Below are 18,389 nucleotides of genomic sequence, written 5' to 3'. Positions count from 1 at the left end.
AGGACACTGCTACTAATGCTGTCCTAGCCGAGAGAAAATGTTTTGAGCAGAAATAGAGAGTGTCACTACACAGTAGAATTGAACTCCAACGGGATCAGTAATGTATTCGAATAAAATGGAGTTCTAAGGAGAGCCCCTTTAAATTATAGTGCCCGATCAATTATGCGGTACGTGCCATGCGATAAGATCGCGTGCCCTTTGCTGTAGGTGCGAGGGAAAACGTGTGAGGGTGAGCCGAGAAGGATGGTTGCTTGATGCAAGTGGTCTTCCTATGTGCCCAATGTTGGAGAAAAGTTATCAAGTGTGCGCTCAGAGAGAGGGGGGGAGGGGGCAGGTGAGCACGTGGTCAGTCATCAAGCTCCTTCCTGATCCTTTTAAGCCAGATGGGAAAGGAGGGTGCTCTCTTATCTGCTTGCTGCAGTTCAGTTTCGGCTTATTCCCATGCGTCTTCCCTCGTCATTCTTAGGGCACACAACACTATGGTAGCTAGAATATAACGTTAAGCAGCGCGAAGGGACGATGACAACACGACAGGACGTATGTGGTTGTTCATGTCTTCGGTCTTCTTGTTCACAGCCTCGTCCCTTCGCGCTGCTTCAAGTTATATTCAAGATGAACCAACTCGCTCAAATCAAATTGTTGCTATGGTAGCTAGCGACACATCAAACCTTCGCCTTTGGCTTGGGTTTGTCCGAAAAGCGATCCATGGGAGTGTGAAAACTTGTTCAACATAACCGTTAATTGGATTTCAGCGCAAGAATTTGCAGGACTTTTTCTCTATTTAAGTACAGTCGACTTCCGTTAATTCAATCCCGACCGAAGGTCTCGGCCAGCGCCCATGCATTTCTATAGGCCCAAACTTTCATTATTTCGATCCTAAGATTGGCCTTTGCTGGTTAATTCGAACTTGACCAGTAAGCACGCACATGTCTGATCCCCATGTTGACCCCTTTATTGGCAGCATCTGTCACGGCGGAGCTAATGGAGACTGATTTCGGCCTGCCCCGAGGCTTTTCAAGTAATAACCATAGCTCACAGCGTCCGATTACGGCATTTACCCGATTCTAACACACTTTTGATTTTTGAAGAACATTGGGCCGAAAATTGCCTGTGCAGTGCAATTGAATACAACTGAAACCGCATTTCTGGCGTTCGTATGCTTTACTGCATAACAGAGACGTATGGTGGCGAAGCTGACTTTAAAAACCCGTGTGGCAAATCTGACTTAAGGAAACCGGCCGCCATAGTGCAAGACATACTAGACCCTTTGCCATTTTTCTTGCTAAAAAAATTGGATGCGCGTTAGATTTATACTTTGTGTAGGAGCTTTAATGTAATTTCTACGTTAGTTTTCTACTTTGGAAACACAAAGTAAGCATGCGTTTGATTCGGGGACATATTATTAGAATCATCCAAATACTGCTAAATGAATCAGCGTGTGTGGCGTTTTTTCTGCATCTTGTTTAATTCCACCTACCGGATAATTTTGTCGGTCCCGTTAGGGTCCGACAAAATTAGTCCTGAGTACAGTCCTGAGTACAGTCAACTGTACTCAGGACTTTGCCGCAACAGGGTAGTTCAAATTATCTGTCAATTAAGATATTTTTGATTATTGGGAATTCACTGTATATATCCAAACATAACTAAAGCCCAAGTAATAGTTGAGGGAGTAGTCATATTAACAACTGATGCATTTGCATCCTAAGGCTACAAAACCCTACATAGCAGAAATAGCTGTGCAAGCCATATGACAAACACTTCAGCAAAACCCAAGGCACTGCCATGCAGCATGGAAGTCTGAATCGAAACCACTTGGTTTAGCACCATATGTACAGGGAACAGCATTGAAAAAAAATTTGCCGTGGCTAACGCGGTTAAACCAAGTTTGTCGAGCGATAGCACGGTTTTACTTGTTTTGCGAAAGGACACAGACGCTGCTTGGCGCGGCAGCAGCAGCGAGTGAATTAACCTGCATGCTGTGTCTCGCTTCAACGCAAACCAACAGTCGAAAGTACAGTGCATACAAAGCTACCAGCACTCGGCGCACTTGGTACACATCGCAGATCGCTTTCAAGATATGGGCACCTGTGCGGTGTATGCAGCAGCTACCGGTAGTGGCAGGCTAAGTCCCAGTATGACCTTGGCTGAGCTTGAAGGTCAGACTTACGGAACCGGGCACTTTCTGGGTTTGTACCTGGAGTAGTAGACCTATCGCTCTAAAATGCAACGAGTGAGGAGTGTGCAATTTATATGCTGCTCACTTGCCCCGTTCTTCAGCAATGTACGGCATGCCTTGTTCCGGTCTTGCTAGTAACACATTCTGGTGAGCTAAACTAACTGCTACGACAAGAATGCTCCGTTTAAAACCGAATACTTATTACCAAGCTTTCATGTTGTTCACACACACGAATATATATATATATATATGCTGCATAGTGTAATTGTCTGCCTGTTTGATGAAACGAAAGGGGTCAAAATTTATTTTGTATCTGGGCTGGAGCAGATGACATTGGCCCTGTCATTATGTCAAAGAAATGGCAGGATCCCAATGGTTATGATTAAGTTGAACTTCAATATAATGAATAATCATATAGAAAAAAGTAAATCAAAAATTGGGTTGGCCACGATTCAATTCAGTGAGTATGCAGTCTTGCAATGAAACTGAAAATACAAGATCGAAACAATATTGGCTATAAGAAGCGAATATTTCCTTGCTTACAGCTCAAAATATTATGCAAGGTGTTTCATATAACTTAAACACCTTTAAAGATAAGGTGGTAAGCCTTAGACAAATGAGACCAACAGCACATTGTAGTCGTCAAGTTACTTTTATTCTGAATTTTTTTAACTGATAAGCTAGCTAATTAGCAGGGTTCCCCCTGAAATTGTTGAGGGGTGGACATTTGCAACAGGGGGCCCCCGTTTATGCCCGCGACTCTCTCTCTCTTTCTTTTATACGGCCATTCAGAAATTTTGAATTGTAAGTTCACCAATTTTGCATTTTGCACGCATTACTGAAACTAATGCAAGCCAGCGACGCATCCTACCACGATTGGCAAACTTCGTCAAGACAAAGAAATGCACAGCTCGCAGCTGTCAAAATGTGCGTGAAACATGCACTGGTGATACAAATCTGCGTCAGCCAATAGGAGCGCTTCCTGTGTCCATGTGGCAGTAGTAATGAATTGCAACATTTTTTCGTTCGCTTTCTTTGCTTGATTTCTGCACGGCGAAATATGGTGCTATGGCTACTTGGTCGGCTCTCTCCTCTCTGCAACAGTTCCAAAATGGCAGCATTGCATCAAAGCAAAATGACGTGCACCGCACTGCTATGGCAACGCCCAATTTAATACTCGATTTTTGTTGACAGTGCACTAGCAAAGAGCTATTTTCTCAACTTCTACGTCACTTTTCCTTCTAATGTCTTCGCACGTGATAAGGAACACCCGAGGATGTAGAAAAAAGAATTGGTAATTCTGACTGGTCAACCAGAATCAACGCCGCCCACCATGCGTAGAAACCTGGTAATTAGTCATGTATAATTAAGCAAAATAATAAAAAGCATGTCCGAAAAGTTAAGGAGCATAATGAGAGCAGTATTCCGGGCAAGTTGGTAGTCCATTACTAAAGTATTGGGGAGCATGCTTCACAGGTTTAAAAAAAATTGACGCCAAACGCTGATATTGCAATTTTGTAAGCCCTATAACAAGACACCTGAACTAAACAAATGCATTTACACAATACAATTTATATGAAAGTGCAATTTCTTGTGCACAAGTACTGTTAGCAATTTACGCTCAGTATCTTAAGGGGGAATGCGGGGCTGAAAATTCACTTTTGACCCATTGTACAGATATTTATAAAAATTTATAAGTTTATGCATCTTCTAGTTTTAGGTATACTGTTACGTGCTATGCCGAGCATGGAAGAATGCTAAATTTCATTAATACACATCACATAGAAGAGAAATTATGACTATCATACGGACCAATTAGGCATGTCACCCTTAGGAAAACTATCTTCTCAGAAATAATGAAGACACACTGATTCTTTTTGTTAGGTACCTTCTAGGGGGGTTATAGTGCAGGATAAGACCAGTTGCATTTTTTTTTTTATTGCATTCCTGCAATAATGTTATCACTTTGAGGCCAAGTTCAATTTTTTTTTTTTGTCATGTGTCAGATAAATATAAAAAATTACATCTTGTTCCTAACAAAATTTCAGCCCAGAAACTACTTTAAAAGCAAGTTCTGGCGAAGTAGTTTGGAAATGATAGTTTTTCTAAAGGTTTTGTTACGCCAAAAAAGCTCAAACTGAGAAAGATGAGCTCGAACGTTTCAGTACACGCTATTTTAAGATCAAAATTAAGGGCCCCGCCTTATAAGTTGGACCCTCCTCTTCAACTGGAACCTGCTCTGCGGAAACTGCTTCAAGTCGTCTTCGCTTTTTTTTTTTTTTTCGGCTTTAGAGCAGTCCAGCGCCCTTGTCTGCGCTTGTAGACAAAGGCGATGCAGCCAGAATTATGCCTTACTTGTTTAGTTTTTACTTTGCGGTCTGCTGTACTCTCGATGGAAGGTCTCCCATGATTAGCTTCTTTATACTTCTAGGAATCCAAAATAAACATTACTTTCTGGGGGAAATCGTGATTTTAGCCCCGCAACCACCCCTTAAAGCTACTAAAGCAGTAGCAATTTTTCCACTAAAAAGGACTGGAGAGATGCAGTTGATGAAAGGATTAAATGCTCGAAAAATCGGCAGAATCTACCTTTCTAAATTTTAACAATTTTCAAACAATACCTGTGCTTGGCCAGTGAAAGCTTTCCTGCATTTAACATAAACTTGAAATGGGTTTATGCTAAAGCTTCCTCTTAACGTAAGCTGACAAGAGGTTCAAATCAACACAAATTTCTCAAAATAAGCCCTGCAACGAACTGTCTGGTCACTGCTGAAGGAAGATATGCCACCATGGAACCTACCCATCACTACAGTCAACCAAATGAACAAAGTGATCCAACACAACCGCCTTGAAAACGGGGGGCGGGGGAAAGAACTGGATAGTGGGTGCATAAAATTTTATTCACAAAGCTAAGCACGCAGTTACGACTGCATGGCTTGGTTTATTGAAAGGTAGAGAAAAATTGGCATTGGAAACATCTCTTTCCATTAGTGAAATTTACAGACTTAATATCTTAGACATTATAGTAGCATATTCTGGTACCTCTGAATGCTCGCAACAGTGACTGGTGCTTTATGCATGAAGTTCAAATAAACCCATCCAGTGAGCAAGACGTCCCACAATATCTGCCATTCTGCTACACGGGAAATGTATCACAGGCAACGCAGTAAGACAAACTTTATTTGAGGGGGACAAATATAATAAAACGTGTGGAGTGGGGGAGGCTCAGGTTGTGTGGAAGAACAAGGGTGTGGCGTCAGCAGTCGAGGAAGTTTGCTGCCATGAGCAGCTCAAGGGCAATCTCTGGGGCAATGGGGAACTCAGGGATCTCAGTGGAGCTGTTTGTGTAGCGCACCTTGTATGTGAAGTACTGGCACACCTTCTGCAGCACATGAGACCTGCAATGAGGCAACACAGAAGCAGCCTCAATCATTGTAGGCTTAGAACAACTGCTGCAACAAAGCTGCACTAGGGTCTACAAAAGACGGCACGGGTGGAAGGCGCTGCATGACATTCGACCTGCTGGGGTTTCTTAACCCGTACCCCAAGCACACGAAGCACTTTTGCATTTAGTCCCCACCGCAATGCACCCTCTGTGGCTGGGAATCCAACCTATAACCTCGTTCTCAACAGCAGAAGCCACAGCCTGTTGGCCACTGCAAAGGATACCCCATGCACAATGCCCACAGAGCACCTCTTTCATGTTCCCTCATGGAAATATTAAAAATATGATGCTAAAAGCAAGAGAGAGGAATATGTCTGCCCAAGGCAGCAATTTCTGGCTCTCTCAAGAAAAACGTACAAGGCGGCACTTACGGTATCTCTCGGAAGTTCACCTCGTTGGTCTCGTTCTCGGCAAACTGGCCCGGACCTGACAGCATAGCCTTGATGGTTCCTGATGTGAGCGCATGCATGCGCTTGATGATGAACTCGTGGCCATCAGATGAGATGAGCTTGACGTACATGGCATCTGGCCCCTCGCAGCCGCCGTACACCGTGCCCTCATCCATGGGCTTGTCCTCAGACATGATGGCGGCAGCTGGAAAGAACCCTGTGTGCACAATAAGCACATCGGTTGCAATTCTTACGTTTCACCTCTTATGGAAGAGACGTTACAGCACATAACATAAAATTCCTGGACCTGTGTCATCACGGGGCATTTACAGACAAACAACTTTAGCTACTTAAACCCAAATGTCCAGTGTGACACCACGTGTGCCAAAGAGCGTGCTCAGCATAGTGGTTGTAGGTTTGGTGCTGCGTACGATCTTGCATCAGCATTCTCTCCGGGCACCGCCTGACCACCATCCCCCAGTGAAAATTATTTTCACTCACATAAAGTTGCTTCTCTCTCTCTCTCAATGGCCCTTAAAGGGGCCGACAAAACCTTCAACACTGGAACACACTGGAGTGTGAACGAATACATCTCTGCAGAAATTTTTGTAAACGACCCAATAATAACGAAGATATGCAGAGCGCAATGTTTCCTTTCCTCGATCCTCTTTGACACAATATTTCATCTCAGTTGAGGCTGTGCCAAATACAATGCGTTGACCTTCTTACTTTTTATTGTTTCCAAGGTGCACTAAGTGGTTGGCACGTGACGAAAGTGCTCAAGAGTGAACCAGTAGTAGTGCTAGGTCATGCAGGACATGTCAACCTTAAAATGTAAGATATACTAAATCTTTTCATTACTTAATACACAAAGAGCTTAGTAAAAAAAAAAAAAAAAAAAAAAAAAAAAAAAAAAAAAAACTCCATTTTGTGGCCTCATTCCTTTTTTGCGATGTCGAGCAAAGCCGGCTTGGTATTGGTCGATGCCAGTGGCGCACCGACGGGGGGGGATTCGGGGGTTGTAACCCCCCCCTGAGGCCGACTTACCCCCCCCCCTCCTTTTGTTTAACCCCTTTTCTTTCCTTACGCATTTGAGTGCTGCAACTAAGATGTAAGACGCGAAATCGTCTGCACACTCGCAAAAAGCGCATTTTTTGACAATTTCCCGTGAATAAATCGAAATTAGTGTTTAGATGGTATTGGCAAACTGTCAACCCCCCCCTGGCAGAGATCCTGGGTGCGCTACTGGTCGATGCTTTGTATTTTTATTGCTCTTGCCCTTTGAGTATATTCCTGTATTTATTCCGCTGACAAGGGAATAAATAGACAGTTGCAAGTAGCACTCTGTTGTGCGTGTTTCTCTTCTGTGTGTCCCGTCAAAATGTTGCGCAATCCAACTTCGAGTATGCTATACCGACAAATCCAGTCTTCAACCTTAGCAAGTCTCACCTGGGGTTCTTTAATGTGCACCCAATGCACAATCATCACCAGCCTATACTTACGTCCACTGCAGGACATAAATGCACGATACAAGCGTGTTTTTGCATTTCACTTCCATCGCAATGCAGCCACCGCGACCAGGATTAGAACCCACGTGGGCCCTCAGGCTTAGTAGTGCAATGCCTTAGTCACTAAGCCTCCGCGGCGGGTAACCCAACGTCATCACATATGTATGTATGTGTGTGTGTGTGTGTATTTACCGGCTGAGCATGCACCACCACTAACAAGCAAAGTCCATGGCGGGTGATCATAAACAATTGCTGATGTGTGGTTCCATGAAATCAATAGAGGAGCATCATAGAGGGGAAGTGAGCAATTTTTTTATGTGGTGGGCTCCTTGCAGCAAAATATCATTTGTCTAGCATGCTTATGGCGGCACTGTCTCCAGATCACAAAAATTTTCTTTTCTCTCTATCCTGTTCAAAACATGTTGTAGTAAGGGGTACTGACACGAGTCCTCTATTGCTTGCTTTAAATGAAGTTCCAGAACCTCTAATCCCCAGAAAAGAAATACTGTTAAGCCTCAGAGTGCCCTAAATAATTTATTATAATAGCCTTTGTTCTACAGTCAGTTTTGTGACGTCCCGACACAGTATGTGGTCACGTGGGAGCAGGACATTGTGGATCTTTGACACTTGCTCGCTCAGTCGTTCACTATATGCTGCTACTCATTGTGAGGGCCTAGGTAGTGCAGCATAGTGAACGACTGAGCGAGCGAGTGTCAAACAGCCACAATGTCCTGCTCCCACGTGACCACATACTGTGTCGGGACGTCACAAAACTGACTGTAGAACAAAGGCTATTATAATAAATTATTTAGGGCACTCTGAGGCTTAACAGTACTTTAACAGTAAAATACCCGATTTCTAGAGCTTGTTTACGATTGTCATACTGATGCCAATAATTTCACGATTTTTCATTTGCACCCTACTTAGGGCTCAAGTGATTTCAAGAGAATAGAAATAAATAGCTGTCGAGCGATTTTTCAGCCTTACTTTTTGCACATGTTCAATTTTTCTGATCAACCGGCAGCAGTGCGCCACCACTATGCAGGTGAAATTTTGGCTGCCATTACATGGATAACTCACGAATAAACATAGTCAACATTTGCATTTTTCTGTGATGAAAATAATTTTTTTTCCATGCGAATTTAGAGAAGAGTTTCTACCAGAACAGTGCAAGGTAAAATTTTTTTTTTTTTACTATGTGCATCTTGACGAACGAAAACTTCTAGTAACTTTTGCAAATTTTTTTTTTATTTCTTGGCTTTTGTTGTATATACATATATTTTATTTTAAGGTTGGCAGGTCTGCACAACCCTTCAAGCCAACCATTCTAGTAAATGGGCAAGTGCCAGTTAGCATGTCCTGCATGACCGGACACACTCTTGGGCACCTTTGTAATAACGCCGAAAGTGGCTGTAGAAAAGCTATTATATTACATTAATTAGGCGAACTGAGGCTTGCTTCAATTTTTTGTAGTGTTTAGGGGCTTCATTTAACGCAAAAAGATGGGCAGTAATAAATATCATGCCAGTGACCTTTAAGCACATGGCCCAAGCACACTGCGACAGCTTGCAGACCCTTTCATAGCTCTAGAAACTGTTCACTGCAGCAAAGCTGAAGAGGTTCAGAGAAGCACACTTCACTTATAGAGCTGCAATACACTCAGATACTAAGGGAGCTATGCTGCAGGGGCTGGTATAGAGAGGTCCGCAATTGTGCTCTGATGGTGGGCAAAAATATATAAATAATAAAATAAAGCGCAAAAGAGCGACGGCAGCGTAGAGAAAGGCAGGTTAATATTGCTTGCCCATTAGGCTGGCCCTTTGCACAAATATTCTCCCGAGTGCTCTGAAACAGTTTTCTGTTTCCTCAACATGCTACGCGAGGGCTCTGGACCGTATTTTGGACGTCTGTACAGATTCATCATCAAATTTCTACATGAACACCTCTCATAACGAGGTGTTCTAAGTTACTTATGACCACCTTTCGAGGTTTTTCCAAAACTAGTTCAAACACTTCTAAAATACGAGTCTTTTAAGTGATAAATTGATTTGCTAGCTTAAATCCATACAGCAAAGCCACTGCGTACGAATCGCACACGCTTATGTCTCAAAGAGGAAAGAGGACTCTCGTTGTCGCAGACTGCCCTTCAAAGTTGACGCTGGCTGCCCTGACACTATCAGGTAGCGATTCAACCAGCCAGACCGTGCCTAGCTACAGATAACAGTACAGTAGACGTTAAAAGAGGTTCAGAAGAGTTCAGAGACAACAAAAGTTTAAAATGGTAATTGGTCACCGCCTGTACGAGAACACAGGATGGAACGGGCAGACGCCTGCAATTGACGAAGCCAAAGATGTTGATACTAGACGGTTGATTTTTTTTTTTTTTTTTTTTTTTTTTTGTCCACCTCTGATGACGACACAGTGAGGCGTTCGAAAGACAACGCAACACCGTGCGCTGACTTTAGATACATTAGGCAACCGCACGGCCCGCCACGCATGTACGACGCCGACATTGTCACCAGAGGAAGCAGTACATCCGTACTACCAGAATACCCCTGAATGCCGCTAAGTTACATTTCTATCAATTATCAGTTAAGAACATACAAAAACTATGACGTTTACTCTGAACTATGAAACGCAAACGCAGTTAAGTTGGCGGCTCCGCTTCCAAGTGAAAATGCGCCGATATTTAGACTTGTGCACGGTGGTGAACGGCAATAACGTACACTGGTGCATTCTCAAATCGTATTATTCATCAAGGAATAGCGCCATTCAGCAGAAAAGGACAAAATCGATCGCCGAACGCGACAGCTACGCTACGACTAGCCCTACGCGCACGAACATTTGCGCTATTTCGAAAGCCTAAGGAAAAAGTTCAATTGCAATGCTACAGAGGCGTTTACCCAGCGTCACCAGCCGTACACAAAGCGATATTTCAAAAACAAACTTTACTGTATGACACTACAAAGGCGTAACGCAGCGACTTACGCAGATAGCAGTCCTCCGAGGTACTAAAGGTGCTAAAGGCGTCAGGACAGGCTCATGGTTGCCAGACGGCGCCAGCTGCTCAGAGAATGACCTGCCAAATCTCGGCACAATAATAGCCAAAAGCGAAATAGCAGAAAGCTCAGCAAAATTTATTTTATACCTCTGTCACACGAGCACGCAAAAACTCCTTTACGCAAGCGGTCTTTTACCAAGTTGAAAGACTTTTCAATGAAGAGGTGTTGCGCAGCAGACACACGGCGCCGACGATCTCCTTTTAGTGTTTCCTTCTGTACACGCTACCGAAAGCGTGGTGCTAGCGTTCGAAACAATATCGTCCAAAAAAAAAAAAAAAAAAGAAAAACTTACGTATCTCGAAATATAAAGTGAAGACTTATTGTTTACACGTTTTTCAAATAAATTTAACATAAAAAACGTTAATATAAAGATTTATTGTAGTAGTTTAACAGTTCGACCTGCTTACGAGAGTACAGAAGAAAATGAGCATTACTGGGTTTACTACACCTTCTGCGAGATATAAAATAATTTTTATGATGAGCCTAGGCGACAGAAAATTATGCATTCGCTTATTTTCTTTAATATATCATAATTGCTGGTGCCCACGGCCGTAAAGAAGATCGGCGAACTCCTCTTCCAGAAAAGACCGCTTCTGAATAAGAGATCGCTCCCTGTCGTGTGTCTACGGGCGAAATTCTTTTTCGGGAGAAGTCTTGTTGCTCAAAAGACTTTCGAGTGCCCGTGTGACAGGGGTATTACATACACTCTCTGAGGGTCCTGCGAAATTAATTCGGGGCGGGCTTAGTGAACGATAGCGCATATAGTTTCTCACTATAACACATATATAGTGAGAAACTCTATGCGATACCAGAGTCCTTCCTAGAGTGTAATGGGCGTCTTGCGCTGGAGTTTGAGGTATAGTAGCGGCGCCTGGTGGCGGTGAAAAAACGTCATCTGGGTAGTACCAGCTTAGCCCTAGCTGTGGCGAAGCACGTTTCTAGCCCGCGTTTTGCGTCGATTCGCACTTTTTTCTGCCCTGTTTCGAGTGCGAAAAGGCTCGTCACTTCTCACAGACCATGGCGACCAAGCTGCGAGCTGGCCGCAGCCTATAGTTATACGAAAACGGACTCTCCGTGTGCCGTGGGACGTAATGCTGGAAGCAGAAGACATAGGCGACGCCGATCCGGAGAGACCTAGCTCAGCCTCGAAAAAGCGTCACCGTCGTTACTGCTGCGTCGTGGGCTGCCATGAACAAGAAGGCCTGAATCCCAACATCAGATTCTACCGTTTTCATTCAAGGCCTCACGAAGTGGAGCGTCGGACGCGCTGGATAACTGCAGTTGGTCGCGCTGGGTAAGCGAAATGGAAGACCGACATAGCAGCAGGCATGGCTGGTGATTCACGATTCGAGACCCGGCCACAGCGACAATAGGTGACCCGTAAAACAGCGAGGGATTCTGGGATGCGCCGTCTGCTAGCCGTTTCCGGTTCGAGTCAGCGCAGCCGCCGCCACCGCTTCGCCGTTGAGTCCATTGAGGCGATTGCAGTCTGTTCTTCTTTCTGGGTTTTTACGTGCTAAAACCAGTTCTGATCATAAGTCACGCCGTAGTGCAGGGCTCCGGATTAATTTTTACCACCTGGGGTTCTTTAGCATGCACTACAACGCAAGCACACGGGCGTTTTCGCATTTCGCCTCCATCGAAATACGGCCGCCGCGGCCGGGATTCGAGCCCGCGAGCTCGTGCTCAGCGGCGCAACGCCACTTGCTCTTGCAGTCCGGCTTTGTCCCACTCGAAGATTACTGGGTTGCAGGTGCCTAGCAAAACTATCGTCGGCTATGTTCCGCCGTTGGCTGCTCAAATTCAAGCGTTAAAGGTGAACGCGTGCAACAACTGCCTTGCAGCAACCCTTGCCGAGTCAGCTGTGCACAAGCATCAGAGGACTGGCTGCCACTTCCAAAACTGTAACAAGGCAGAGACCACCCGTGAACAAAAAGAAAATGAACGTACTGTGCCACTTATCAGGCGGCGATTATCTGTGTAAGGGCCGATCACGGAATGGTTCCCCAAGATATTTCTTTCTCTAACATTGACTCAGGCAACCAGGGCCGCGATTTTGTAGCGAGGCATTATGACTTATTCTACTCTAGTCTTATCATCCACCGCTCACGGCCGGCGGATCCCGTTGATAACGCGAGCGGACCGTTGCTCCGACCACTGACAAAGCGCGATAAGCGCGAAAAGGCATTATTACTTTAAAGGCATCGCTACAAAATACCGGCCCAGAACTATTTCAGTACTCGCATGCACATACAGAGGTACTATGAAACGAGGTTTTACAGCGCGAATTTAGGCGGGGCACAGCGAGATACATACATAATACTCGTAACCAACTAGCCCACCTTAGCTCCTTCAGCACAGATAGAGATAATGCGCAGTCGTAATATAACGGCGAGACGGCCATTGTTGACAAAAAAGCGAGAACGTCTAACTACGTACCACTTCAAATGAAGCTAGAGTTTCGACCGAGAAATGTCGTTGACAGCATGCAAAGTTATCATTTTCAGCGTTGATTGCGCCGTTATACCGACGATATCGGTTTTAAGCTGCGACCACTGAGCAGCGCGCGCGTGCACCGCTATAGCCATCGCCTCAGCACCCGATTTTCTAAGTAATGCTCCTATACGCTTGATAAATTATCGGATGACGATAACTTTTTCACCTGTCTGATTGACCCGCAGGCAGAGCAGTCAGTGACGGTGCGTCCAAGCAATGGCAAATGTCGTAGAGCTAAACCTCGCAGAAACAAAAAAGGCCGCCGAAACGAAAACCAGAGTTCGTTTATAAATAAAAGCGTATCCTTGCCTTTCTTGGCTCGTCATCGTCGCGCCCACAGTGAACTGAAACCTAGAAATCAGCTGCATGAATGGTACGACATTTATGGTTCACAAAGCGGACGGAAAGCTTCGCACGACTGACAGTTGAAACCGCGTAGAAAAACACGTGCGCCGGGCATGCCGCCGATGCCGCCGCGTCGTTCGTCGAACCGGAAGCTGCTAGCAGACGGCGCGCCCCACAATTCCCTGCGATTGCTCGTTTTACGGGTCACCTATTGACAATCCGACCGGTGCGAAGTGGTGAAGTGACCAGGTGTGTGCAAATGACCACAAATGGTCGGGCTGATTCAGTGACAATTCACTACCCCACTACGAGCAGCTCAGGTTAGAGAGTTGAATGTGCTCATCCTTGACCTCAAGCCAGCACGTTGAGGCAGCACAGCAACGTAGTATTGATTACAGCACATAGATGTTCGAGCGCTGTCATTAGAAGCTACATCAAGCGAGCAGCGCACGAGCTCGCGCTGCAGCGCGATTCGCACGTACGTACAGTCAACCACAAAAGTTTGCGGACCACGCGAGCGCGTGCCAGACTAAATGCCAGACTGCCTATCCGCGCCACCTAGCGGTACGCCACCTAGCGGCGACAGGGGCGCTCTCCCGGATATGAGCCCTCTTGGTACTCGCCTGCCTGTTAATTTTTTATTCCCGTGCATGACATTGTTAGTTCGTTGTGTTGACGCAGAGCGCTGTCTGCGATAAGACCGCCACATATCTGGCTTGATAGCAGTATCGGAGCAATCACTGCAACCTTTGTCGACTGGTGTGCCAGTGGGTAGATAAGTTTCACGAAGCGCTGCGACGATTTTTTTACGCGACGTTTACTGGCGCACTTTGGTTGGCAGCATGTTGGTCCAATGAGTGTTGCTGCTTCTGCGTCTTGAGAGAAAGGGTAGGGAGGTGTTTCACTGTCATCAAAAATAAAGAAAAAGCGGATGCATAGAACATTTTCTTTCACACATAGGCGCATCTTCGCATCAGTCACTGAAAACGTAGTAGACTTGCTTCAGGCCACGTGGTGATTGCCTATTTGGAAAGATGCCGCTGCGTGTTCCACTTGACGAAAGAAGGCACATTGTGCGTTTATTTATAGAGGGAATACCTCAGCGCGAAATCTGCCGCCGAACCAACAGGAGCCGGACTGCCGTGAATAGGATTATTCAAGCTTTCCGCGACGATGACAGATTCACAGATATGGAGCGCAGTGGGCGTCCAAGGGCCACGACTGAGGAAGAGGACCGCCTGATTACGGCCGCCATCGTGGCTGATCCTTTTCAAAGTGCAGAGGATATCCGAGAAGCGCTCTCGCTCACGGTATCGTCTGAGACTGTAAGAAGAAGGCTGAGTGAGCTTGGCCTGCAGTCTTTCGTAGCAGCACAGAAGCCCTGCCTCTCAGACAGCCAGCTACAAGAACGACTCATGTTCGCTACAGCAATGAAAGATTGGACAACAGAGAAATGGGGCGATGTCATCTTTAGCGACGAGTCAACTTTTTCCACGCGCTGGGACCAACGGAAGCGGGTTTGGCGTCCACTAAACTGCAGGTGTGTTTACAGTGTATTGGCAGTTAATTCACGAAGCTAATTCTGCATCACAACATGTTTCACGTAAAATGAGCTTTTGGACATTACGAGATTTTTCTGTAGTGGTATTATGTTGAAAACATTAACGATTGTTTCATAGTACTACTTACTCTGAAGCTAATTAAAAGCTGCCAGTGGGTCTTTCAGTACTATCTAATGATGTTAGCACGTTTTCTATTGCAACTCTATAACAGCATTATAAAGTTCATACGCAAGAGAAATCACAACATTTTTAGACGCGCCGCTGGAACCCAATTGTATGCTATTTCTTGCAGATATCTGCCTAATTACACACAGAGTGTTCTATCCAGTGGACGGTGTTCCGTGAGCGTGAGGGGAGCAATCAGCAAAGATGGCCTTGGTCCCCTTGTGCGTCTGGAAGGGCCCTTCACTGCGTCACGGTACTGCGACGTCATCACTAGACACCTCGTTCCGTATGCGCTGGACGGTCCCTTCAGCGACGGCTGCTATTTTTTTCAACACGACCGCAGCCCGATCCATAAAGCACGTATCGTCCAGTCATTGCTAGAAGAACATGCTGTTTGCCAGCTTGAGTGGCCTCCATGTGGCGCCGACTTGAATCCCATAGAAAATGTCTGGGGCATGTTGAAGAAACGGCTGTCCACACGAGCCAACCGCGGCCGCACGGCCGATACGCTGTGGCAAGCGATCGCACAAGAATGGGAAAGCCTGCGCGGTCGACCGGAGATTACTGAATCTTTGTACGAGTCGATGCCCACACGCATCAATAAGGTGCTAGAAAACGGCGGACATTTCACTTCCTACTAGATCATTGAGAGACCTATGTTTCATGACACTTCTGTAAATGTCTTGTGAATAAATTCATCCCCTTCAGACACGAATTATGATGCACTGTCTGCAAATGCGTCAAATGCGCATGGCATCATTTCAAGACGCTCACTATTACATTCCAAAAAAGAAGACGAAGCAATGTGCTGTTTTGTGCGAGTTTCAGTAAAAAAAATTAGCGTATAACTCATTATCTAATTATTCTGAAATCCGTCAGCTTCAATGCTTGCATAAAAAGAATCAACTATTAGGCCCGAAACGCATGCACACTTGCTTTTTCGGTTGTATTGGTGTCGACCGGAGAAAAAAAATACTCTTGACGTTGGTCTTGGAACGCGGCACGTCGAACGATTGTCTAACATGGTAGTGTCTCCAGCAAAGTGATCATCTGCAGCAATACGCAGGACAATGAAGTTAACTGACCGCTAGTGGTCCCATCAGGAAGCGGACACGAATGTGCACACTGAGTTTTAGGTCATTTGAAGAAACACGTGGCGTGGGACGCGCCTCCGAAGTTCGAGTCCCCAAACGAGGACGCCGTGTCGCAAAGGGTTATAAAAAGAGTCATCGCACCCGATTATTTCTTATTTTTCTAAATGTAACCACTATAGCAGCGCGGTGGTTCGGGCTTTGCGCAGCAAAACCTGGGCGCAGGCGATCAAATCCCGGCCGCTACTGTCACTTAGCGATGGGGGAGGAACGGAAAAATTATGCCTACTGACTAAGCATCTGTGTCCCATGGCTGCCTCACCGCTCACTCACGAAAAAAAAAAAAAAAAAAAAAAAAAAAAACGCGTGGCTACGCGAAAATAGAACTGATAACAGCCGAAGAATACGCTGTCTGATTACTTGTACTGATATTCTGCTCTCAAAATATAAGCAAGTAGCCCTGGCTAACAAAGAGCGCGTCACGTTGAAAGAGATAGGTAGAAAATATTTGCGCACAGTGCGAAAATAGACAGGCCATAGATTTAAGGAGGGATGCGTCAACGTAGCGCTGCTGTCGATCGCTGGTGACGTAGCGGAAGTGTCGCGAAGAGGCTCTTGGCCACGCGCTCGCGTGGTCCGCAAACTTTTGTGGTTGACTGTACGTTACTGCGAGCTTATATGCATTGCATCAGTTATTTATCAATTGCTAAAGGGACAGATGGCCGCTACTACAGCGCAGGCATAATTAATTGTCTAGCGGCATGCAGTCAACAAAGATTGCAGGAGACCCGCCGTTTCGCGGCATGTCTAAATACCGCTGCCGTCGCGGCGCGTACGATCGTGCGCTCGAGCAGTTCGTACACCGCGGCATGCTGAAAGACCGCTGCCGTCGCGGCGCGTACCGTCGTGCGCTCGAGCAGTTCCGTACACGTCTGCTTATCGCTGCTGTGAATTCATTTATAGAAAGCATTTCCTCGCGTTTGTGCGCCTGAATCTAGCAGCGTGCAAACCTTACCTGAAGTTCAACTTCGCACGTGCGTGACTCGCTTCACTTGCGATTGACACTGCGCTAAAACTTCGCCGCTTATTTCTTGAACAGCTTACACGCAGTCGGCATTGCATAATTTCTTGCCTTTACGCAGCATACCGCCCGATATTCGCTGCAAGCCGTGGTGCAACACAACCGAAAGTGGCGGGTCCATATTGTAAACGTGCTTCCCGAAGCAGACCACCGAGCTTGGTACTACTATGTATGGGTGTTCTGTGCTACTATGGTCCCTAAATATTCAAGGGACTATAGTACTACCCAGCTTCGGATTGAAGGCGCTTTTTAGCATCATTTTTGCAGCGCCCTCTGGGCAACGCAAGAGCCCCTAGAGTTGCATGCAAAGCATGCGCCGGAGGCGGCGCATGCTTTGCAGTGAGGTGCCCGACGTGGAAAAATACTGTGGCGGCGCTGCGATCGAAGTGGATTGGGCCGCATCAAGGTCGCGCCGTTGGGAACTGCTGGCGATACTGCTCGGCGGGGTCATTCGTACTACTTCGCGCGCTGGTATTTGCGTTCAGACCGCTCAAATGATGTTCATTATTGCATATGGCATGTATTTATGCATTTAGAATAAATTCGAACGACGAAAAAGAGGTATTGTTGCTGTTCGAAGAGTCTCTGTTTATTATGCGCGACTTTGAGGCCTTCTTTCTTCAATATTCGGCTGAGAGCTTCGCTGGTACCAGCGAAGCTCTCAGCCGAATATTGAAAAAAGAAGGCCTCAAAGTCGCGCATAAACCAATGAACACTTTGAATATCCTCATTCCTAAACCAAAAGACCGTCCACCAAAAGAAAAAGCTCAAGGCGTCGTCTATAAAATCAGCTGTGCCGACTGTCCGGCGTCGTACATCGGGGAAACCAGAAATCTAAAGAAAGAATCAGACAACATGAAAACGACGTCAGAACATTCAACCGAATACGCAGCGCCGTCGCTGAACATTCCGAAGACGCCGACCACAAGATTTCTTTCCAAGAAACCCAAATCCTTCAAACAGAGACAAACTGGCGAAAAAGGCTACTACTCGAGTCTTGGCACATTCAGAACACGGCGGGTAATATAAACCGCGTGAAGGGCATTCTTCCTTCTTTGTATGTTCATGG

General features: G+C 45.8%; 1 protein-coding gene across 1 annotated transcript; it reads right to left on the bottom strand.

Annotated features, from left to right (window-relative positions):
- Positions 1-5,336: 5,336 nt before the first annotated feature.
- Positions 5,337-10,621, bottom strand: LOC119431377 (elongin-C). The gene is made up of 3 exons (XM_037698862.2): positions 10,507-10,621; positions 5,993-6,227; positions 5,337-5,574 (listed from the first exon to the last, which is right to left on the bottom strand). The coding sequence occupies exons 2-3, from the start codon at positions 6,202-6,204 to the stop codon at positions 5,433-5,435; spliced, it is 354 nt and encodes a 117-aa protein (XP_037554790.1). The 5' UTR covers positions 6,205-6,227; positions 10,507-10,621; the 3' UTR covers positions 5,337-5,432.
- Positions 10,622-18,389: the final 7,768 nt, after the last annotated feature.

Source organism: Dermacentor silvarum, chromosome 10 (genome assembly GCF_013339745.2).
Source record: "Dermacentor silvarum isolate Dsil-2018 chromosome 10, BIME_Dsil_1.4, whole genome shotgun sequence".
NCBI lineage: Eukaryota > Metazoa > Arthropoda > Arachnida > Ixodida > Ixodidae > Dermacentor > Dermacentor silvarum.
This window is presented reverse-complemented; position numbering and strand designations above follow the sequence as displayed.

Excerpts from the sequence above, each read along its gene's own strand:
- LOC119431377 (XM_037698862.2), bottom strand. The coding sequence starts at position 6,204 with ATGTCTGAGGACAAGCCCATGGATGAGGGCACGGTGTACGGCGGCTGC. Across the intron at positions 5,575-5,992 it reads GTGAACTTCCGAGAGATACC|GTCTCATGTGCTGCAGAAGG; the intron begins GTAAGTGCCGCC and ends GCCTCATTGCAG.